The following is a 24,553-nucleotide window of genomic DNA, read 5'->3' as shown; positions in this document are numbered from 1 at the left end:
TGATAAATAGCCTCACTTTTTTGACGGAAGAGGCAGATAACGATTTGCTGACGGTTTTGTTTAATAGAATTAATAGGTAATGAAAAGTACGAATAATAAGCCTTATTTTAAAACTACTTGTTTAAAAAAAAAATAGCATTTTGTATACATATAACACCTACCTACCTGCCTACCTATTAAAACTTTTAACCCGGAGCGGAGCAGACCCTGGAGTGGAGCAATTCAAAAAAGGGTCTGCTCCAACACTCTGGATACAAATACTACAGTTGGTATATTAAGTAGGTAGGTATCTCGGTATATGCTATGCAAGATACTTACATCAATATCGTTACAGTAAGTGGTAGTTAGAGTTATTTATTTCAAATGAAAACGTTTCATGATGCAGCAAAATCAAATTTGATGGGCGCCCAATAAAGTTTCATTTAAACTGGGTAGGTATTTATCATGACAAAAATTAAGGCCTAATGAGGCTTGAACTTATAAATGTCGATATTTTATTCGACATTATTATTTGGTATGCATTTGAGATTTAATCGGTCAATAAAGGAAAATGTAATAAATAAGCATTTCCCAATTACCTACTTACCAACTTACCTACCTTGTGTCCGACACGTATGCGCGTGCAGAGGTAGGTACCATATAGGTACCTAGTTCGTCACCAGTTCAATCAAAATAGACCTTACCACAATAATTAACGTTATTAATTTAGTCAACTTTCGTAATAAAAATGATATCATTTATTCATCTAGGTACTTACCTAGGTATATTATGACGTATTTACTGTGATATTATAATTTTTGCACTCTGAAAATCAGCTCTAGAAAAATATTATATTGTTTTGTCTGGGTATTTATTTAAAGAAGATATGAAAACAACAGGAAACTTACCGCTGCTTATAGAGCTAAAATAATGAAGAACATTCATGAGGTATTTTTATTTCTACTAAGCCGAAGAGAAATACAATAAATAATATGAATATTCAGATTGTCGGTGTTCATGTATACCCATAACTACATATTGCGGTGTGCATAGATATTGATATGATATTTTTTAAAAAAAGTATTTGAGAAAGAAACTTTGAATTTTCTAATATTTAGTTGGTAGCCCTAGTGACTCCATTCGTGCGCGAAGCTACCCATGTCGGCGGGTATTGCTTTTGTAATTTAATTTTTTTCCAAAAATATAATCATTCGACGATTAAGTGAAACAATTCCTTCATTATTTACTAAATTTGGATTGGTTGTGATTACAAATGGCATCAGATGAAGAAGTTGACGAGTCTTTGGCAGGTAATGTGTTGAATAAAAAATCACAGTAGCATGTCATAGGCCAAGCCGAATAGCGGTATCATGTGTTTACTTCCGATATTGGCAATTAAAAATTACAAATTATCACTTTCTCTAATACAACCCCTAGGACGACTCTGCGATCGCCAGCTATTGATATCCTGTCGCTCATAGTGACGTTTTGTTTTGTTTTTATTTTTGATATAATTTAAATGATCTATAAATACCTTTAAATAGTGTTTTGACAGAATAGTACCATGCTCGTACCCTTCATTACTTCCTTAACAAAATGGACGCCGACAAACAAAGAGATTAGCAATGATAACCGCGAATTTCATTCGCCGGTAATTGCAAAGACAGGTCTAACCTCGAAATGCCAATGTTTCCTCACTATTTTGTAAATTGTTGATTAATCGAAAATTTTCAATCAGCTATTTTTTTTTTTTTTAAGGTGAGGATGAAGTGGAAGACGGAGAAGGCCAGCCAGACAATTCTGGAGACTCGGACGAAGGTCCCCCAAAGGTACAAAAATACTGACTTATCACTGTTTTTTTAAATACAAAATTTAAAAAATCTTTGAAACCAATTCCTAATTTTTTGCCGCCTTCTGGTAATAGTTTGTATTTATTTCTACAGGAAGACGATGATTACTCGCCGGAAGACACACGTAAAAAAAAGAAAGGAAAGAAAAGGAAAGCTCGCAGCGATGATAAAAAGGGACGCAAGAAAAAAAAGAAACGTAAAAATGAAAGTGAAGAGGTATGGAAATAATATATAAACGGATATGATAGTTTTATATAATCTATCTCCAGAAGGGATCAGAGAGAAAAGTTGGTCATGCAACTTATCCTTTTGCACAATGATTTACCATATACACAGTATAGGCTTTTAGCTAAATTCGCTTAGTTTTAAAGCGTACACGATTACTGACAGCTGTAAGGCAATCGGGAGGTTCCACTGCTTGGTCTATTGGTTTTAGGCGGTATGCAATGAAAAGTCAAGATCTCATTGACTTTACCACCGATAAGATTTCATATCTATGGTGCAGATGAGTTTAAACGACCGTACGATTTTCGTTTATAGGGGTATTTTCATAAGCACCACCACCTTCGATTTTGTTATCTGAAGTACTGGTTCATATGGTTCATAGGTATATGGTATGTTAAAGAAAATCTATTACCCCATGTCTACTAATTTTGGAAGGCAGTCATTCTTGCATCTAAATGGCATTAATGACAAACTGAAATTGGTTTTATTGATTTTGACACGGAAACCATAGAAGGCTCCACCTAACAGAAGAAAGGTTTCTTCAACATTATGGTCGAACCATTAATTGATAATAATATAGTATTGCCATAGTAGAAGCGTAATAGCAATAGTCCAGGTTCAATCCTGAGCTATGTGTAGTTTGTACCAAAAAATAGTAAGACATCCATGTATGGTGTGAATATGTTGATAAGTCTAAATACATAAATTCTCAGGACAGCTATTGGCTGAAGACAGAAGAGAGTCTGTAAAGGGGAGGAGGGATTTCAGTTTTATTCCTAAACCAAATTACAGTTAGAATGAATTATGTAATGTAATTAATGCAGTCTGTGAGAAAAGAGTTATTTCACATTAACTCAGTTACCATTTCTAGTAATCTTTTTAGTTATATAAAGAGGACTGCATGCAGTAGTGAGATTCAGCTGGTTTGCAAGATCAAGGACACTATGATTTGTCTATAAATGCAATAATAGTTATATTGGATTACAGAAATTTGATCTGTAGTGTTAACTAGCTACGGACGTAACTGCATATTTGACCGATATGCTTGCACAAATATACATGGTGGTCACATAATATGTTCCAAATGGCACAGGTATACACGAACAGTGTCAGTTTACACTTCACTCATCTCATCGAAAAATGCAATGAAAAATATGCGACTGGTTGTGCTGTCATAAGTATACCTGCGCAAGTATGCAATTGCAAGTAGTGTAAAAAAAGTTATACCTCTCAAGTATTCAGTTATGTTTGTAGTTAGCTTAACGACTAGTGTTACCCAGTTTAAATGTACAATACTAAAATGCAATTATGGTCTATGATTATATTCACATACTTACTGGATGCGATATAATATTAGAAACAGTGTTTGAAATAAAATTGTATCCAAAATATATTTCAAATCTGCCTGGCGCATATAAACCAAAATCGCGCCATATCATGCAAAGCAAATTCATTATTTTGAACTATTTTTTTATTACTACATATCGTCGGTCCCAATTAAAAAAGTCGGATCTGCAAAATGCTACTTTTCAGTACGAGCAATCAAAGATGTTTTTATCCATAAAATCGTTAATTACTGAAATATTGTTACCAAATTTGGCAAAAACACTTATTTTTAGGTGGTTCAAATATATATATTACAATTTTTGAGAATTGTTTACAAAAACCCGAGAAAAGTCACATGCGACATTTTTAACTGGAATAAATTAAGTAATTTTGTCAGAAGTGTCAGTTATGACAATTTTAATGGGACTATGTTAAAATTAATATGTCGAATGTGTCAGTTCCGACTATTTTAACTGGAATTTGATGAAAATTTTATGTCGGATCTGTCGAATAAAGCAATTCCAAGTACTTAATTTAAAGAATGTATGTATAAAATCGAAATCACAGATAGATATAAAAGTAGCTACTTTCAAAAAAGAAAACATAATCATAAAATTTACATTGTAAACATAAAAAATATACCTTATAATCATAACAACTGGACATTGTTGTAGCTTAATAAAATTCCTATATATTTAAGTATTTTTTTAACTTAAAAATCCCCAAAAACTATAGTTAGTAATAGTTAACTTTGTTTTTTGTCACTATTACTATCAATGATATCCTCCGCTTGTATTTTTTAGAATCTTTCAATATGGGCGAGCTCCATGTAAAAGTTGTGATATTTTTCTGGAATAAGATTACTCTTACACATATCTTGCAAATCTTTATAGGTACTTATAGTAACTGACAGGAAGTGAGCCATCATAAGCTTCCTTCAGATCGAATTCTCTTGAAAATCTGAAAGTGTTTTGTGTTGCACATCTTAGCACAACTATAGCTTTTACAGGTTCACTTAAATCATATTTATACTCAATCGTATCGCATTGTTGTGCATTTACCTTTAGTTCTGTTACACGAGTCAATTACATAAATTCACGAAGTATTTTTTGTCCAATTTTTGTTTGCGAGTATTGATTTAAAATCCTATAGGTACATCATTCTAAAGACTTTCTTTACTATGTATGGTTCACCTTCAGCTTTTGCCCAACGGATTAAGCAATACCTACCACTTCTCAGGAACATACAAACATTTTGCGATCACTAGCTCTTTCAATGGTTGAGTGGAAGCTGTCATTCTCATTCTGAGTGTGGTCCGTTTCCATAAATCTATGAGTAATGGTGACATTGAACTCCTTGGCTGCAAGCATATAATGGGTAAATACGATGCGGTTTCTATTCTGACCACCACAATTGTCGGACCAAAATCTAAATTCTTTTACACCGATAAATAACGCGGTTCTTTTATAAAATTGTACAGACAACTTACTAGAAACCTCATTTGCTCCCAGTTTTGCAATTCCTTCGTGCCACATATAAAAAGTTCCGATTTTCATTGCCATATTATACACAGTAACATTCAAAGTTGGTAATTTTCATTTGTAATAAAAAATACGTCATACTTCCCCATGAAGAGTCGTTAGTACTTTTTGAAAGTCAAATATAACAGTTACAATACTTTTACTCTGTAAAGCCTCGTTTTTATCTTCATTTTTAAGTGTGCGATGTGCCTTCCTAAGGGCTAAATGTTTTCCCTGTCTTTTTTTGTCTTCGTCTGTTGGACCGGTCTTGATCGAAAATGCATGACAAAAGCAATCTTTTTTTGGCCGGTGAAATGCTATATTGAAATTTTCATTTACAATATCTCTGTATTACCCTTTGGTTAGTGACTTGTTAGAATATTTATTCAGATCAAACCACTCGAGATATAAATTGAACATTCAAGAGTCACTTAGTTTACAGTTTTTTAGAATCTTTTCGAATATAGTGCGATTCTACCAGAGGAAAACAGTTTACGTGATCGCATATGCTTTTCAGCATCTCGTTATCTATGAAGGTTTTTTCATGGTCGTATTTATCACGTTGATCAGGGTCAATATTATTATCTCCATCATATTTCTTCCAAGCAGTACTTATAATAGTACGTTTTCCAGATGAAATAGTATTCAGAAACATAGTCTTACAAAATATTTCTTTTTCTTATCCTCAATAGGCAGATAATAAACAAATGTATTTCGACGATCATGCTTGGTGACTTCAGTTGTTTGACGACGCTTTAGAATTTTCTCGGTATATTTTACGTCTAGAGACCAAAATTTGTGAAAAATGTGTAAGCGTTGCTCTTCAGAAAAAAAAATCATAGCACTTCAGTCGGCATTTTGGCATGGATTCTTCTAACATTTTTCACTAACTGAAAAATAAAAATAGTCATTCTTAACGATATACTAAACAAAATAATGAAGAATAATATGTAAATTAGCCATTTTATAGATATTGCCCGTAACCCTCAAAAGTTAGATTAAACATTTTAATAAAAAAATTATTTAATCAAGGAACATTGTCGGTACTACAATAATTTTAAAACACCAGTCCCATTAAAACTGTCGGTTCTACCACTTAACACAAAACAGAATTGTTGATGTTCAGTGAAAATAGTCGGTTGTACCACTTATGACATTAGGCATAAAGTTTTGTCCAATTAAAAACGTCGGATGTCCCACATCCGACAGAGATCTTATTAAAATGTAGGTTAAAATAGTCATATCTTCCACAACCGACATTATTACTTGGAAACACCTAGTTGTGAACTATTTTTAGTAAATGTAAAAATATGACAATAATAAAATATCCACTTATTTAATTTTATAAGAACGCCAGTTAAAAATAATATTTTAGTAATATTTTACTTAACCTACCGTTCCTGTCAGAATGACCGTTGAGATTTGAATTTTCAGTGTTCATTTCTTTCTTTTTCTCCGGGAATTTGTCACTATACTTTGAGCCTAAAGCATTTTTTAATATCCTTTGTGACCTATTGCTTGCCATGATGAATAAAAATACGGATTATAGAAACTTTTCAACACTTTTATAAAAATATCCGTTTGTCCGGTGAACATAGCAGCAACTGTCAGATCCGACGCATCTTGCTCACCCGCGCCCAGCCAACAATGTCGGTTGGTAAGAACCGATATTGTTATTCGGACACTGTCGGTAGATCCGTCATTTTTATCTTGAGTATCTCGGAATTTTTCAAACAAACAAAAAAAACTGTGATTGTGGTATAAAAATGTAAATAACTTTTACGTAGTAATCCGAATATGACAAAAATTCAGATCCGACTTTTTTAATTGGGACCGACGATATTATGCACAGGAATCATACAGGCATAGTTTTTAATTGCTGGCTAGAATATGTAAATTTATGGATAATTTTATATGTTATGAGAGTAATTCAAAGAACAATTCAAATTCAGTTGAACCGGTGAAAGAATGACTACTGCATTAAACGTCTTCTGAGATATTCAATGATAAAGTTTTTCATGTATTGTCTGATTATTATGGGTTAATGAGGCAGCATGGTGATATTATTATTATGGAATAACAATTATTATGACAATTTGATTTAGTTTTTGGTGTAGTAATGGTTAAAGCCATGGTATATAATACAATTACCATATATATTGATAAACTACTTCAATGTATGTTAAGCTGTTCTTCCTCCTGTCTTCTCAATTTGATATTGTAGCATTGACATTCTGAGTGACCCGAAACCAGTTCAAGCCTCTGCATAAATTGAGCCCATATCCGGAAAACGAGCGTTATCCTGAAAACGGCGTTCAGAGATATTGGCAGTTAAACATTTCAGTTACGGATAAACAGCGTGCAGCATGTGGTCAGTTTAGACTGTCTACTACCACCTCTTGTTAGAATATCAAAGTAATATTTGGTGAGTGCATGCATAGGTGTATGCCGCGTAATTTAAACCGATTTACCAAAAAACAGCGTTATCACGATAACGCTCGTTTTCCAGATATGGGCTCAATTGGTGTTCGGTGGTGCTGTGCTGGTGTTCTACATGTCAGCGTACTGGAAAAAAAAGATGTCAAAGGCAGTACTTAAGTATTGATGTGATTCAATGTTATTTTAGGAGAGTGAATTTGGGGGTGAAGAAGGAATGGAAGGCGGGGATAGTGATTATGCTCTAAGTGCTGTCTCCAGCGGAAAGAAAGGCCGACCCCCCAAAGGACAGACGCCAGGAAGAAATAATTCTCGCTCAACCCCTGCACCTCCCACACCAGTCCCTTCAGATTCTGGATCAGGTAAACATGCACTACAGTCTGGAATATCGGAAATCTATCCATGTCATACTTAACAGTCTATGTAGTTTTGTCAAAAAGGCAGTTAAAAATCTTGCTTTTAAGTATTGCTAAATTTATATTTAAGGGATATTGAATAACTAAGGATTTTAAAGTCTTAATAATCTTCATAGCTTTGTTGTAATACAGTAAGTACGGTCTTGATTATCCAACCTGAATGGGATTGCGGGAGGGTCGGACCGTGAACGAAATGACATATAATCGAAACTGCCGGAAACATGTTATTAAGCGTTGTAGAACTATAATAAACACAGGCAAGATATTAACACCGAAATAAAGACTTATTGTTTTCTTTCGTTGGAACGTTTTATACATGGTATTTTGTTTTATAGACATAGCAATAATAATTGTGATTGCAGGCTTCAAACTGTTTTCACTTTTGGTATTCATAATATTATTTCCACATTTTGACTGGTCTGATACTCATTAAATAATTGATAACCGGGGGATTCTACTGTAGTGTTTATGTACTAATTAGATATGTTGCTATGAAAATAATAACACGATTTTATACACAGCAAGTCCATGGAGTGTAATCTAAGGATTGGAATAAAATGATAAAAGTAGTATGTGGTGATGTGAAAACTGCTCCAAACTATTTTTTTAATTATATGATGTCACTTGTACTCTTTAATTAATCCCCAGCACCCCAATTATTTTTTACACATATTTGTTCACAGGAATGCCCACTATAGAAGAAGTCTGTTCCTCCTTCGGCCTTAGTGATGTTGATATTCAATATTCTGATACCGATATGGAAAGTCTTACGACCTATAAGTTATTCCAACAGCATGTGCGACCCATGCTTGTCAAAGAGAACCCCAAGGTCAGTCTCACCACAACTTCATAATTATGATTATAGCTCACAATATAAAAATCTCCGCATGAGAAAATAACTTATTTTGACATTTTCCAATCGACAGGTGCCCATGTCAAAGTTGATGATGCTCGTGGCGGCAAAATGGCGGCTGTTCAGCGATACAAATCCCCATTTGGGCGGGGGCAATGTGCCTGGCGGGGGATCTGAAGAAAACACCAACACGTCTGTCTCATCTGAGTATACGCCAAAGACATCACGCGGTCGAAATGCTAAAGAATCTTCCAAGGTGAATATGTCACTAAACCCATTTCTAAGTCTGAATGTGAAATATAAAGTATGTGGTCATCTGTCAATGTTGTCTAATTAATGCTGTATTTGTACTGAGTTCTGGTAATTTCCTTGACCCAGATATAAATATTTTGCTGTTAAATATTAATTGAGATGCAATAAATTGCTAACAATGCTATTTGATACCCCTGCGAAGAAATGAATCTGATATTATAAGTCTTGTTTAGAATGATGACACAATAGATGACTTGGACGAAGAAGACGAAGACGAGGGCAGCGACAGTGTCAAGCGGAGAGGGAGAAAGCCCAAAGCCGGAGGCTCTGTCGGTCGTAAACCGTCGCGCAAACCGAAAGTTCCCACCCTCAAGATCAAGTTCGGCAAGAGGAAGCGAGCTAGCAGTGTGAGTTCCATCGATATTTATTATCAAAATATCTACATTCAGTTGGTAAAGCATCAGCCATCGACAGCATCTTAGCATTTAGAACTGGGATTCCTAGTCAGTTTTGTCAGATTGTGTGTAGGCTTGCGAAAAAGTAATAGTCAAATGAGGCGTCTAATTACAAAAAGCGACAAGTCCACAATTCAATATTTTCGGGAAACAACGTTTTTATGTTTCAAGTTTCAATTATTTGTTTTAACGTGAGATTATTTTTTCCATTGTATTCTATGTCGAAATTAGAACCAAATGTCAATTTGTTTCAGCCGATAAACTCTTAAATATAATAAATATAGGCAAAATAAAATTGGACATGGCGCTACTTGTACCTCACTTTTAAATTTATGCCGCATAAGGCACATATTTCCATGGCACTGTCATGAGTTTACCAGATGCTACAGCATGGGATACGCCATTTTCAATATTGAACGTTCCCTTATTTGTTGACTTAAACACGCGCAAAATCAACCAAACTTTAAATAATATGAAACACGGACTTGGCGCTTTTTGTAATAAATCGAGACTTAAAATATTTTTTTTCGTAGGGTTATGTCGCATTTTGGAATTTATAGATCAATACATATTGTGTTAAATTATACAAAGAATACGTGCGTATTTTTTTCTCGATTTTGACCAAATGTGGACTTATCGCTTTTTGGAATTATACGCCTCAAATATGCATGCCACCTTTTTTGTAATTAAGTAAAAGTTTTTGAATAATCAAGGCATCCACGTCACCTACATATAAGTGGTGAAGCATTTTAAGAGTTTAGCTTTGATTACGTATTCACAAAATGGAATTTTATTATTGAAAAAACATTCAACATTTTTAAATCCGGTGTATCCTCAGTATTGAATATAAAAATATTAATTTATATCAATTATAGTACATAACTCGAAACTAAATAATATGTATAATATTCTTTGTAACCAGTTTAGTCAGGTGTAAAGTGATTGCTTTACCATTGTTAATATGACATGTCAGATAGGTAAGGGTTTCCTGCAGAATTACAAATTAATTATTAAATCTAGGGTTGTTTCAACTAAAAGAAAGACAGGAATCATTTTACAAGGTGTCTCGTCTCATCCAGTTTCTGTGTAGATCAAAGTATATTATTAAAACTGTCTATCCCCCCAGGAGGAAGATCCGGAAGGGAGTGGCGGCAACAATTCAGATTCGGATGCAGAATTCGAACAGATGTTAGCCGAAGCTGAAGACGCTCCCGAGCCAACGCCCAAGACAGTCACTGGTGGGCGCGGCGCTCACGAGTCGGCCGTCGACACCCCCGCTCCTTCTGCTTCCACGGAGAATTTAGACCCTGACGCACCGCGCCGCAAAGCCAAGACCAAGATTGGTAACAAAACAAAGAAGAAGAAGAAGATGAAGACCACTAGCAAGTTCCCTGAAGGACCCGATGGAGAGCAAGAACATCAGGATTACTGTGAGGCGAGTATCTTTCTAATATTTTCACTCTTGAGATAGGTATATTATTCTTATATGTATTATATTCTTGTCAGGCATAATTCTCATATTTGAAATCGTTTTTCTAATGGTATACAGGTGTGCCAGCAAGGAGGGGAAATCATCTTGTGCGACACATGCCCCCGCGCTTACCATCTGGTGTGCCTGGAACCCGAACTGGAAGACACCCCTGAAGGACGATGGTCTTGTCCCCGCTGTGAAGCCGAAGGCAATAATGATCAAGACGATGACGATGAGCATCAAGAGTTTTGCAGGTATGTTTGTGCTTAATTTCATACCGATTGTCAAATTTTAACATGTATAGGCACAATATAAAATACGTATAACTTACGGCATAATATTATTTTTGTGTCTGTTTTTAAGAGTGTGTAAAGATGGCGGTGAACTGCTGTGCTGTGATTCTTGTCCATCCGCATATCACATCTTCTGCCTCAACCCTCCTCTCCCTGAAATACCTGATGGGGACTGGAGATGTCCTCGATGTGGCGTGAGTATTATTTCTATAAAAACATGTGTTTTGAGGTGAATGAATGTGCCACTTATCAGAGGCACCTAATAGAAAAATACGAAGCTGGCAATTTGAGATATTTTTTTGATAATTATAAATTACATTCATATATAAATTATCTGATTTTACAAAAGGAAAGAATAGATATTGTCAATTTTTCACAGCACAAAATTCATGCATGGTATAATAGCATCCGTTTACCCTATTTAACATAATCATTTTGTCACATATCTTATCTTAGATTGAGATTAAGTATGCGTTGGATAGAGTTGGTACATGTTTTGAATTCGTTGGGATAATTGTCAAAATTTGTAAATGATTGATTTCATATATACATAAATTACATAGATGTATTATTTTATTTTTTAGTCTAATTATGTACTTATTTTAGTTAAACTATCCAACACACATTGCAAGAACTGGGAGAGTATTTTGGGTATTGCCATAAATATGTACTCATGTTTTCCACCGAGTTTGGCTGCGTTTGTGATTTGTTGTGACAGGTTTTTGATTAATTACTTGTATAATTTATTATTGTACTCAATGGTATGAACATAAGTGTTGTTGATATTATTAAGACATGTGACTTTTTTATACTTTCAGTGTCCACCGTTGAAAGGAAAAGTGGCTAAGATCCTGACGTGGCGGTGGACAGAGATAAATGTGCCCGCACCGCCCGGATCTTCAAAGAAAGCGACTGTAAAAAGAGCGAGACAATATTTTGTAAAATGGCTAGACCAATCTTACTGGCACTGCGATTGGATATCAGAACTGCAGGTCTGTATCGCGTATTTTATTTTTACTTTTAACGACAGCATTTTAAATTTAGATTTTAATAATATATTTGTATGGTTGTTGATTTATAACTGTTGTCACTATCACTTGCGATTATATTAAAAATCAATTTCAGTTTCTATAATTAAAGCCTTAGAAGTACTAATGTCGATTATATTATGGTTTTAATTTAAAATAACTGCCAATGTAACATTATTAAATGAAGAGAGTGACAATAATTATTTTGTTACTTAATATTTTGTTTGCTTTTGATACAGTTGGACGTTTTTCACCCTTTGATGTTCCGCATATACATTCGCAAGTATGACATGGAAGAACCTCCCAAACTAGAAGAGCCTTTGGACGAGAGCGACTCCAGATACAAGAGAATTAAAAACAACAGAGCTCTCGAACATGATCTAGAAGAAAAAGCCTTAGAAGATAAGTTCTACAAGTATGTATCGTCTTTCAAATAGTCAGATCATGTCTTTGAATCAGTGTTATGCCATTGTGACACTTTCTAATCGTGTCCATTTATTTTTACAGATACGGAATCAAACCGGAATGGCTGATAGTGCACCGCGTTATAAATCATCGCACCTCACGTGACGGCTCAGTCTTGTATCTTGTCAAATGGCGAGAATTAGGGTACGATCAAGCCACTTGGGAGAGTGAATCCGATGACATTCCTGGGCTAAAACTCGCAATCGAATATTATATGGTGAGCAAATTGTTTACTATCTCAGTCAAATAATTCAACTTTGTCTCATTCGGTACTGTAAAGACAGGTTACAAAATAAAAACCCAGCGCAAAAATTAATTTAAAAAGGAATTTGTCTTTGTTGACACATCGCTAACTGACCAATGTTTGTGTTTTTTTAATTCGCAGGATTTGCGAGCGGCTTGCTCGGCCGACGGGCCATCTAGAAAAGGAAAGAAAGGAAAAACAGGACGGAAGGGACGCGGGAAGGACCAGGATGATGATGATCGTCTTACTCGCCGGTACACTGCTCCCCCCGATCGCCCCACCACCGAACTTAAGAAGAAGTATGAGGAGCAGCCTCCGTACCTCAACGACACCGGGATGCAGCTCCATCCCTACCAGCTGGAGGGCATTAACTGGCTTCGGTATTCTTGGAGCCATGGCACCGATACCATTCTGGCTGATGAAATGGGTCTCGGGAAGACCATCCAAACTGTCGCATTCCTTTACTCCCTCTACAAGGAGGGTCACTGCAAGGGTCCATTCCTGGTCTCCGTCCCCCTCTCCACCATCATTAATTGGGAGCGCGAGTTTGAGCTGTGGGCACCTGAATTTTACTGCATCACGTACGTTGGGGACAAGGACTCTCGTGCTGTTATCCGGGAGAACGAGCTCTCCTTCGAAGAGGGGGCTAACCGCGGTGGCCGACCTTCCAAGATCAGGGCGGGGTCTATCAAGTTCAATGTCTTGCTTACCTCTTATGAGCTGATATCCATTGACGCTGCTTGCCTGGGCTCCATTGAGTGGGCCGTACTGGTGGTGGACGAGGCCCATCGCCTCAAGAGCAACCAGTCCAAGTTCTTCCGCCTCCTGGCTGGTTACAACATCAACTACAAGCTGCTGCTTACGGGTACCCCTCTGCAGAACAACCTAGAGGAGCTGTTTCACCTCCTCAACTTCCTGAGCAGAGACAAATTTAATGACCTGTCAGCCTTCCAGAACGAGTTTGCTGACGTCTCCAAAGAGGAACAGGTGAAACGTCTCCACGAGATGCTCGGCCCACACATGCTCCGGCGTCTCAAGGCCGACGTGCTTAAGAACATGCCTTCCAAGTCCGAGTTCATCGTCAGGGTGGAGCTCTCACCTATGCAGAAGAAGTACTACAAATACATCCTGACCCGCAACTTCGAGGCTCTCAATCCCAAGAGCGGTGGCCAGCAGGTGTCTCTCCTCAATGTGATGATGGACCTGAAGAAGTGCTGTAACCATCCGTACCTGTTCCCCGCCGCCTCGGAGGAGGCTCCTCTTTCTGTGCATGGCAACTATGAGACTTCGGCTCTTGTCAAGGCGTCTGGGAAACTCGTTCTGCTCTCAAAGATGCTCAAGATCCTCAAGGAGCAGGGGCACCGTGTACTCATATTCTCACAGATGACAAAGCTGCTGGACATCCTCGAGGACTACCTGGAGGGGGAGGGGTACAAGTACGAGCGCATCGATGGTGGCATCACAGGTTCTGTTCGGCAAGAGGCCATCGATCGCTTTAATGCCCCCGGCGCCCCTCAGTTTGTATTCCTATTGTCCACTAGGGCTGGTGGGCTCGGCATTAACCTCGCCACAGCTGACACAGTTATAATTTTCGACTCCGATTGGAACCCCCACAACGACATCCAGGCCTTCTCGAGGGCTCATCGTATCGGGCAAGCCAACAAGGTGATGATTTACCGCTTTGTGACGCGCAACAGTGTGGAGGAGAGGGTGACCCAGGTGGCCAAACGCAAAATGATGCTTACTCATTTGGTGGTGCGGCCCGGCATGGGAGGTAAGGGAACCAACTTCACCAAGCAGGAGTTAGACGACATCCTGCGCTTCGGCACGGAGGAGCTCTTCAAGGAGGACGAGGGAAAAGAGGAAGAAGCCATCCACTACGACGACAAGGCCGTCGGCGAGCTATTGGATCGTTCCAATCTGGGCATTGAGCAGAAGGAGTCATGGGCCAATGAGTACCTCAGTTCCTTCAAGGTAGCCTCCTATGCAACTAAGGAGGGTGACGGGGAGGAGGAGGTGGACACAGAGATTATCAAGCAGGAGGCGGAGAACACAGACCCCGCTTACTGGATCAAGCTGCTGCGACACCACTACGAGCAGCAGCAGGAGGACATCTCGCGTACGCTTGGTAAGGGTAAGCGCGTGCGTAAGCAAGTTAACTACAACGACGGGGGTGTTGTGCAGACTGAATCCCGCGAGGACTCCACCTGGCAGGAGAATGCCTCTGACTATAATTCAGACTTCTCTCAGGGCACAGATGACGATAAGGAGGACGACGATTTCGATGAGAAGAATGACAACGGAGACCTCAGCCGTCGTAGCAAGCGCCGCCTCGAACGCAAGGAGGAGAGGGATCGTCCCTTGCCACCCCTACTGGCCCGTGTGGGCGGCAATATGGAGGTACTCGGCTTTAATGCCCGCCAGCGCAAGTCCTTCCTCAACGCTATCATGCGCTATGGCATGCCACCACAAGATGCCTTCAATTCACAGTGGCTGGTTCGCGACCTGCGCGGCAAGACTGAGCGCAACTTCAAGGCTTATGTCTCCCTCTTCATGAGACATCTGTGCGAGCCTGGGGCGGACAACTCTGAGACATTCGCTGATGGGGTGCCCCGGGAGGGGCTGTCACGCCAGCACGTGCTTACTCGCATCGGGGTCATGTCCCTTATTCGGAAGAAAGTGCAAGAATTCGAGCACATTAATGGCTATTACAGCATGCCCGAGCTGATAAGGAAGCCTTGCGAGCCTGTCAAGGCGGTCGTTGGGGCCGTCGCCGCCGGAGGAGAGAGCGCAGCACCCAGTCCAGCCGCATCCTCCGCCACACCCAACACCAGTGCCGCACCTTCTCCAGCCCCTGCCGCCGCAGTTGCCACGCCTGCTGCTGTCAATTCTGTCGAGCCCCTTTCTGTTTCTGCTGACAAGGAGGATATTAAGACGGAGGTGAAAGAGAAAGATCCTCCAGAGGAAATTCCGAAAGAGAGTGAAGAGGACTCCGCTGAGACGACCGACCCTGTTGTGGTTGACCCCCTCAAGGCAGATGCGACTCCAAAGGAGGAAGCCACTGTTTTGGAAAAGACAGTTTCCCCGGTCGAAGACGAGGACGCGGAGACAGTAGAGGAAAAAAAACCTGAGGCGGCGAAGGAAAGCGAGGTTAAATCCGAGGTGACTGAAGACGCTGATGAGAAGAGGATGTCAATCGACGGTGAGACGGGAGAGAATATCGTCCCGGCAGTCAAGGTAGAGGAGGCCCCGGAAGTTATTCCGGAGCCCACAGTAGAGACAGAAAAACCCAAAGATAAAGAAGATGCCGATATAAAAGTGGAGGACCCTCCGGTCATTCCCACCGACGGTGCTGAGACAGCGGACGCGACAGTCGACAAGACCGACGCCGCCCCTGCTGATGCAGCCAAGCCCAAGACTGAGGCGGGCGACGTGACCGCCGACGGAGACCCTGCCAAGGAGAAAGAGGAGAAGAAGGAGGCCAGCGATGATGATGACGTGGTCATCGTGAAGTTTGATGAGGCCGATTCGAAGAAGGCGGATGCCAAACGGGAGGCGGAGGAGGCGCTCAAGCTGGAGATCAAGAAGCGCAAGTTCATGTTCAACATTGCGGACGGCGGTTTCACTGAGCTGCACACCTTGTGGCTCAATGAGGAGAGGGCGGCGGCTCCCGGTCGGGAGTATGAGATATGGCACCGCCGCCACGACTACTGGCTGCTGGCCGGCATCGTCACCCACGGCTACGGTCGCTGGCAGGACATTCAGAATGACATCCGCTTTGCCATCATCAACGAGCCCTTCAAGATGGATGTCGGCAAGGGCAACTTCCTCGAGATCAAGAACAAATTCTTAGCTAGGAGATTTAAGGTGAGCGGCTTTTATTTGGCTTTTATATTTACTATAATATTATAGGGTTTTATATAAATTCGCATAATTTTGATGCGTACCTACACGATTTCCAACAGTTCGTAAGGCAATCGGGGCCAATTATTAGTCATTGGTGTGCAACCAATGAGGTGTTCGCTGATTAGAATGGAGCGGTTTTCAGTCAATGGGATTTTATATCATTACGATGCAGGCAATCCCAAACTGAAGGAGTGGATTCTGTAAGATTTTCGCTTGTATGGGCCTCCATGAGTGCAGCAAAAAATTTCACACGTTTGATACATATTAATGTGTTTCAAATTAACAACTACGTTTTTAATATAACATTGAAATTACTTTTGAATACGGTAGATAAAGAATTTATAATTTGCAATTTTGATCAAGCAGAATGAAGCTGGGTTAAGGTGATCCATTCTATTTATTTTAAATGAAAATGTACAACTAACCTTGATTAAAATGAGTTGATACCAGTCTTTACTTATTAATCATTTTTTAAAAAATCTTATATTTGAGTTGGTACTTTTATACATATTGTTCTTATTTTTACCATTCACCAACTATCACACCTGCGTTTGAATTTGGTGAAAAAAACTTTTACATCAAATATATTTTGAAGTAGTGTAAAGGAAACTTTTTTTTAGTTGTGACTTATGGAGCATTTATATATTGTGAATATTTTAATTATGTATGTAGGTTTAACACATATGACTAGAGTCTGTATTCTATAAACTGGCGTACGCGTCACACGGAAAGCGTTGTGCCATCGCGTTCAACTGTTGCAAGTTTTCAATGGGAGGGAACGAGATGGATGATGAAGCGGGGGGGAAACCGCACGCCAGCTTATAAAAGACAGACTCTACATACTACTTTATACCTAAATGAATGTGATATTAATGAAAATATTTTTTCATGCAGTTATTGGAGCAAGCACTGGTGATAGAAGAACAGTTGCGGCGCGCGGCGTATCTCAACCTAACGCAGGATCCCAATCACCCCGCCATGTCCCTCAATGCCCGCTTTGCCGAGGTGGAGTGTCTCGCCGAATCCCACCAGCATCTCAGCAAGGAGTCTCTTGCAGGAAACAAACCCGCCAATGCAGTCTTACACAAAGTAAGCTACCTATACCTACTTCAATTTAATTTAATTCATCTTGACAACAGTGATATCATTATCTGCACACTGGATACTGTGATTTGGGATACGATGTTTTCTGTCTGCATTTACACTGCATATTTTGTATTTTATTACCATAATATGGATCATCTGCTTTGCTCATACATTTGCAATTTTGTCCTACCATTAAATTTAATATTTCTACACTTACAATCTTCCCCAACTTAGCTCTGTGTACATGTTTCAAATACAAAAAATATTAGTAGTTAAACCGCAGATTAGAAATTCAATACAGTCGATCCCAAGAAGATGAAAAAATATAGTGTGGAGTAAGCGTTGAATACTTAAATTCGATAGTGTATAATTAAATTTGATATTTAACACATATTACTGTATCAAAGTAGACATTTGAATAATTTTTTTCTATAAAAGTTACTCGTCAATTAGGCAGCCAAAAGCAATACATACATTGATAATTATTTTTAAGATGAATAGTCACGTAAAACACCGAGAAATGCATACATCTACGTAGGTTATAGACAAAGCGACAGACTTCAAACCAGAACGCAAGCTGTCATTTTGTTTTCTGCGCTGCCAATAGAAGTACAAAATAAAGAAACCAATACAGTTGAATTTGAAAATTGAACTGCCTTCAAAGTTCTTAACACAGAACGGGTCTAAGTCAATATTCTTTGTTGAATTATCCGGATCTGACTATTAGAAAATGGCTAACTATAATATTGGTATATTGTTGGGCATAGCATGGTAGGAATATCAAATAATTACTACCTATGAATGAGATGTAATTGAAACAGTAACATTTTACACTTATGCTCTTTTCAAGTTCAGAATTAGTTTAGATAATCTGAGTTCTCACTGTCTGTTTTTTCAAAAAAGATAGAATCACCACCATTGAGTTATATTAATTTGATTCCTAGTTTTATTATGATTGCTGATGGTCGGGTCAACAATCTGAATTGTGATGTTATCTGTCACAAAAGTGTTAACCCTTCGATTGTATTTTAGGTACTGAATCAGTTGGAAGAGTTGCTTTCCGACATGAAGTCAGATGTGTCTCGTCTGCCGGCGACGCTGGCTCGTATCCCGCCCGTGGCGCAAAGACTTCAGATGTCCGAACGATCCATTTTGAGCCGACTCGCCGCCACTGCAGGCAATCCAGTCACTGCAGGTAAGTCCTATGACTCTTTTCTTATCATAATCTCGGGGCTGATGATTATATTTTTTATCATGTATTTTCTAATTTTATTCATATTCAATTTGAATGAAAAAATGCTGTCTTTAATAATAATAATAAAAGTCATATTCTATGTTACAATATAATTATTTCATAACATGCAAGATGGTATCGGAATATGATTTGAATAAATCATACCATATTTTTGACTAGATTGTATGTATTTATTATTTTATACTGTAAATGTAAATTCAGTATGTAAACATTTCACACTCGCCCTCGACGAGACTCGGAAATCTTACAGAATCTAAATTTGTTGAAATTTTATTTCTCCAAAATTCGTTAATTACACCAATTAAGTAAATACTGCTTGAAGAAAATCTTGGTGCCCACACATAGTAATGTAATTTTTTTTATTGTAGCTCAACAGATGTCCCAGTTCCCGGGAGGGTTCCAAGCGTCTAGCCTGCCCGGCTTTTCTGCCTCAGCCGCCGCCGCTGCCAACTTCAGCAATTTCAGGCCGCAGTATTCTGTTCCCGGACAGCCTGCTGCTTCCAATAATCAGAGCGTAAGTTCATTTCGCCACTCATGATATCTCGCTTCGTCCTTTATTCTATTTCATTACTACCGTTCAAATGCCGTTTTTTGACGAACTTTTATTTTCATTCAACATGTGCTCATATATTTGATTTCATGCAGTTTAAAAGCATTGTAATATTTAAAACTATCGTAGTCTAGTTCATCCGATACCTCTTGTATTACATTTACCAATATTGCAAAAGAATCAATGACACACTACTTTCATAATTCCCTCTAAGGCAGTAGTTTCCAAACTTTATGTTGCTACGCCTCCCTTTTAAAAAAATCTAATCTTGGCCCTCCCCCCCTTTATTTCATTAAATAATACAGATACCTTTTTAACACATTTTGCGCGGGCCTCAGTACAAATTCACAGGTACACGCAGCGGGCGAAAACCAGCGGCAATTGAAATAAAATCGTATTTTACAAAAATCGCTCTATCTTCCAAACTATCAGTTATTTTTAAATGAAATTTGGAATTCACACTCACCATATATTGCTCCTCAGTGCTGTGTTTCTTTTTAGAACAAATTCTTTAAAATAACATAAGTACATGGTGCTAATCACATATTTACAGGAAGGTTTCGTAAAAAATATTCCATTCACTATAAATAAATTCCCGCACAAAAATTATTATTCTAATATTTGGATAAAGTATGATATTTATGAAAACACTCACCCCTGTGTAGGGGGACGTCACAAAATGTACACATATAACTAGTCAAACTTTTCTTTTTGTGCACCGAACACACTCGACACTGTCTTTGTGGGTATTTTTTTTTACCATCTGTAACAATTTTTATCATTCGATGCTTCTTCATATCGAGTGATAACCTACCAGGATGATCACTTTTACCCACTCTTCTTGGTAATCGTGATGTAGATGGCCCTGCTTCTTCCAAAATTGCGTCGGTTTCAACGATATGGTCGGCTATCCAAAATTTGCTTATACTATGTAAAAACTGTTTGTAAGTTAGCCTTTTGGTCGGATTTAATACTTTATAAACTTTAAAAGAATTAAAAAAAGCACAATTTAACAAATACATGACAACTCTCTTTGTCCATTTTTTTGTTCTTCGTATGATCGAGTAGTAAGAGAGATACTGATCCTCACGGTCAACCCCTTTCATATATTTATTATATTCGATAACACATAGCGGTTTCCAAATGTGTAGTCTCGTATTCCAATCGGTGTTGTGACTCTCTAAAATGGTAGATGGATGTATTGTTGAAATCATTCGAACATCTCTCTTTGATTTCCAGAGTTGTAACAATACATCCTTTCGCCGACGGAAAATACTCTGTCCTGCACTAAGATTGACGTGTTTAAAACATTCTGGGAAGCCTCGGTTTATTCGCATTGTTCCGCACGTCCTAATTTTATTTTCTAAAAGTGCTTCACTGGTTTTTACACTATTATAATAATTGTCCATATAGACATGATGCCACAAATTTAAATACGGACCAAGAAGCAATTGGATGGTGTCTAATAGTGGTCTTCCTTGCCCACTGTAAATGAGCATATTACAGATGTATCCCGTAGTGGCTTCGCTGACCATGCGCACTAGGATACCGTATTTTATTATCTTAGATGCATTATATACTTTAAATACAAGTCTTCCCCGCCACGGTATAATACCTTCATCTAAAGGTCGTCTCATCGTCGTTCATCTAAATCGTCTATTTCAGACCATTCCATGACTTCCTCTTCCTCCACTTCACTGTCTTCAGAATCACTGATTTGTAACGGTATCACTGGTACCCTTCTCGTGCGAGGGAACTCTTCACTATCGCTGTCGCTATCACTGTCGCTGCCTAATTCTGGTAAATCTTCACCAGAATAGGCAGACAAATTATCGGCAAATATTTCGTCATCGCTTTCATAATTGTCTGAAGCCATTTTTTAAAGATTAAATAAAATATCGATTACTTAAATATATTTCACTTGTAAAAACACACCCGTTCTATAGCGCCGTATTTCAAGACTGAAAATTCAATACTGATATTCAATATAGATCGTAGTAGATTACAGACATCTAAATAACATTGGTTTCCACTTATGTTATAATTTATTGCTCCGCTCGCATACCAGCGTTATCGCACCGCACAATATCACTTACAACAAGTGCGAAGAATGCATTCCGTCTATCACAAATTGTCGTCTTTTCACTCGCTCACAAAGGGTAATATTATAGTATGAAAAGGAGGCCTATGTATTTATCACACATCATAAAAATATACATATAATCGCATTCACAGTACAGCGAACAAACCATGTTTAAAGAATACATCGATATTTCACAAAATGTTGTCTTCCTGCTCACCCATCAAAAAATAAACAAGTGTAAAAAGAAGACGCATATAGTTTTAGCATTCTTATCGTCTACAGAAATATAGTTCGCTGATTTAGTGACTCTAAACAAATTTCCTGATTACGCACAAGCTCTCATTTGGGCTGCGCAAGAGTGTGTGTGTAAGTAAATGAATCGACGGTAAATTATTTTTTTTTGTAGATGTGTGTGTAGTTTGAAACATTTTCAAACCGTTGACATAAAATATTCGTATGCAATAATCGGGTAGAAATACCTTTCCCGCACTTCAAGTGGAGCCGGCGTAAAAGGTATTTCTACCCGTCCCGCCGACGAACACCGGTACGACGCGCGGGTAGAAATACCCTTCCCGCTCAAGATGTGTTAAGTAGCTAAAAATGTACTACTTAATAAACAAAGAAAAAAACTTAATTAAGCATAAAAATAAACAAAGATTTTACTAAGTACTTTTATTAAGGTGACGCATCAGTGAAACACCAAATAATTTTCAACTGTATGCGCGACGAAATTTTGTACTCGCTTCGCATTCATTGAGAGAACGTCGAGCTAGACACACGTCACTTTGCTGCGTGATGGCGACGGGCCAATTAATTCTAAAATCGTGTAAAGATGACTAAAAACGTTACCCATTTACTTTAAAAAGAAAACATGTCAATGAATATATTATTATTGTTACTAATGGAACAATAAACAGAACATAAAATGGACGTATGTTGGATTTATATGACAAATAATATTTCGTTTGACAGGCGTCATTTGCACCCGCGACCCGCAATCCGCGCATCGCCTAGCAACGATCATTTTAGACCGTGCCTCAACTAATACACGGCCTTAAGTATATTCATTTTTAAATTAATTTGTTTTTCATGCGATGGATGTGCTTGTTTTTTTAGCACAAAGTGCTCTTTTTCTACTAAACGGGGTCGATATTTATATTTCATCGCAGGTAATGCAGAAAATCCCATTTCGTATAAAAATATGATGTTACGAATTGTATAGCAGTACCTACTTTACCTACAACTTGCATTGCTTTTCTTGACAAAGCATTATATTATTTCTTCACTTCGATTCAATCAAAATTGAACTAGGGTTTTTGTTTCATTGAATTATCTCATGATAATTGTATCAATTTTTTCCGTTTCAATAGTAGTTAATCCAAATTCATCATTGTTCATTGACAAATAGATTCTATCATGGGCCCCACATCCTGAAGCGGGCCCCCATGCCAACATATTTGGTGGGCCCACCTACCTATCGCTGAGGTAAAGGGCAGTTTGGTGCTCTAAAGTAGTGTTTCCTAAATTATACAAGGGAGTTATCATTTAAGTACCTATAGCAATCATCATATAGGTATCATATCAAATTGTAATGCACAACTACATATTTAAAATATTTAATAGTCTTGAAACAAAGTAGCGCGACTTTTTTTAAACCATTGGATTAAATTTGTGATGTCTGTTATGCCCGGGCCCCAGGCTCTTTATAAAATATGCTTTTGCAAACTGAAAACCTGTGGCTACATTTATGTTAAACTTTTCGCGCCTCCCTTTGCAACACTCCGCACCTCCCAGTTTGGAAATCGCTGCTCTAAGGCACATACTTTAATAATTTGCACAAATGTTCTCAACTTTGGCACATTTTTGTAGAAAGTAGTAGATTAATGGGATAAAGCATAAAAATCGGGTGAGAATATTGTGAAATTTACTTCTTTTTAACACTATAACAGGTCATGAGGCCCAATGACAGTATTGTAGTGAAACAACACCCGGGCGTTTGAGAAAATCATATAAATATATTGTGCCCCCGGATGAAAGGTCAGGGCCATCATTACATTGATAGTATGTTTTTGTAATATTGTGTTTTTATTTTGTTTCAGTAAACTATAAGATGGTGTATGAACGTCGGCCAGAACTTAGCATAAATAAATAAGGATAAACAGTTAGTTAAAATATACTCTTTTGGGTTCAAACAGTGATAGATGTAAGCTGTGACTATTAGTGTGAATTCGATGTATCACCACAATTTGGTTATAAGATAAATTCCTTTCCATTTTATAAAGTTAATTTATTGTGTTACAGAAGCCTGTATTATTTGTCCGTTTGATGATGATTATGTAAGAGGAAACATGTCAACCAACACAAAAACATGAAATACATTTGCATTATTTATTCATCACATCAATCTTTTATTACTATGTACCTACACGTTGTATAAGTCGCTAATAATTTGTTAATAAAGCTTTCTACCACTCACGATGTGATGTTAACCGATTTTATTTCGAAATAAAGAAAATAATGATGGTAAACTTACTACATACAAACTTGGTTTTAATTTCAACTATTCCAACCTATTTTGCCGCAGGTCCAAAGTGTCAATATCTTGATATATTGCTGAGTACCTGAGTATACTTTTTCTTTCAATACATATAATGTTTTTTTTGTACCTTGCGATATTTAAAAAAATATCCTCAAGATAAAAATCTTTTAACATGTACTGTACGGTCTGATTAGCAAAGGGCCCGTAAAGGAGCATTGAAAATTGTATCTATCTGAATTGGATGTTTATTATGTTTTCTTTCCCGTTGAGATATGGTTAAGAGAAGCATTTGCGACTAACTCTTGAAAGTCTTAAATTATT

At 38.0% G+C, this 24,553-nt stretch overlaps 1 protein-coding gene across 1 annotated transcript; it reads left to right on the top strand.

The window, feature by feature from the left end:
• Positions 1–1,117: 1,117 nt before the first annotated feature.
• Mi-2 (chromodomain-helicase-DNA-binding protein Mi-2 homolog) lies at positions 1,118–24,234 on the top strand. Its single transcript, XM_085957452.1, has 18 exons — positions 1,118–1,289; positions 1,738–1,808; positions 1,923–2,045; positions 7,527–7,698; positions 8,436–8,581; positions 8,679–8,861; positions 9,091–9,264; positions 10,439–10,747; positions 10,862–11,037; positions 11,147–11,270; positions 11,895–12,068; positions 12,344–12,519; positions 12,612–12,786; positions 12,955–16,680; positions 17,614–17,808; positions 18,838–19,000; positions 19,429–19,574; positions 23,793–24,234. The coding sequence occupies exons 1-18, from the start codon at positions 1,253–1,255 to the stop codon at positions 23,793–23,795; spliced, it is 6,273 nt and encodes a 2,090-aa protein (XP_085813578.1). The 5' UTR covers positions 1,118–1,252; the 3' UTR covers positions 23,796–24,234.
• Positions 24,235–24,553: the final 319 nt, after the last annotated feature.

This window comes from Rhyacophila brunnea, unplaced genomic scaffold (genome assembly GCF_057557595.1).
Source record: "Rhyacophila brunnea isolate RB1 unplaced genomic scaffold, BYU_Rbru_1.0 scaffold_7, whole genome shotgun sequence".
NCBI lineage: Eukaryota > Metazoa > Arthropoda > Insecta > Trichoptera > Rhyacophilidae > Rhyacophila > Rhyacophila brunnea.
The sequence above is the reverse complement of the archived record's forward strand: the minus strand, read 5'-3'. Positions and strand labels throughout refer to the sequence as shown.